The 525-nt window shown below is 70.7% G+C and overlaps 1 protein-coding gene across 1 annotated transcript in view; it reads left to right on the top strand.

Annotated features, from left to right (window-relative positions):
• Positions 1-525, top strand: part of Meis2 (Meis homeobox 2) — a 188,882-nt gene that overhangs the window by 4,699 nt on the left and 183,658 nt on the right. The window contains exon 2 of the mRNA XM_013010013.1: positions 188-420. Coding sequence (XP_012865467.1) covers positions 188-420 — 233 coding nt within the window. The remainder of the gene's footprint in view (positions 1-187; positions 421-525) is intronic.

Below are 525 nucleotides of genomic sequence, written 5' to 3' on the forward strand. Positions count from 1 at the left end.
CTGACTTGGTTTTTATTTTTGTTTGTTTCCCCCTCTCCCCTCCTTCCCTCCCTCCTCTCTCCGTCCCCCTCTCTCCTCCTCCGCCCCCTCGCCTTCCCCGCTCCCCCACTCCCAACCCGGCCCCGGCCCCGGCCCCGCGCCTCCCGCTCCCGCTCCCGCTTCCGCACGGCGCCCGGGCGGCTGACAGTACGATGAGCTGCCCCACTACGGCGGAATGGACGGAGTAGGGGTTCCCGCGTCCATGTACGGAGACCCTCACGCGCCGCGGCCCATCCCTCCGGTTCACCACCTGAACCACGGGCCGCCGCTCCACGCCACGCAGCACTACGGCGCGCACGCCCCGCACCCCAATGTCATGCCGGCCAGCATGGGGTCCGCTGTCAACGACGCCCTGAAGCGGGACAAGGACGCGATCTATGGGTAAACCGACCCCCAGACCCAGCTTTCGGCGTGAGTGAGTGCGGGTGTGTGTGGGGGCGGGGAGGCCGGCGGAGCGGAGGCCGTCTCCGCGGGGCCGCGGCCCAG

Source organism: Dipodomys ordii, unplaced genomic scaffold (genome assembly GCF_000151885.1).
Source record: "Dipodomys ordii isolate 6190 unplaced genomic scaffold, Dord_2.0 Scaffold11, whole genome shotgun sequence".
In the NCBI taxonomy this organism is placed as follows: domain Eukaryota; kingdom Metazoa; phylum Chordata; class Mammalia; order Rodentia; family Heteromyidae; genus Dipodomys; species Dipodomys ordii.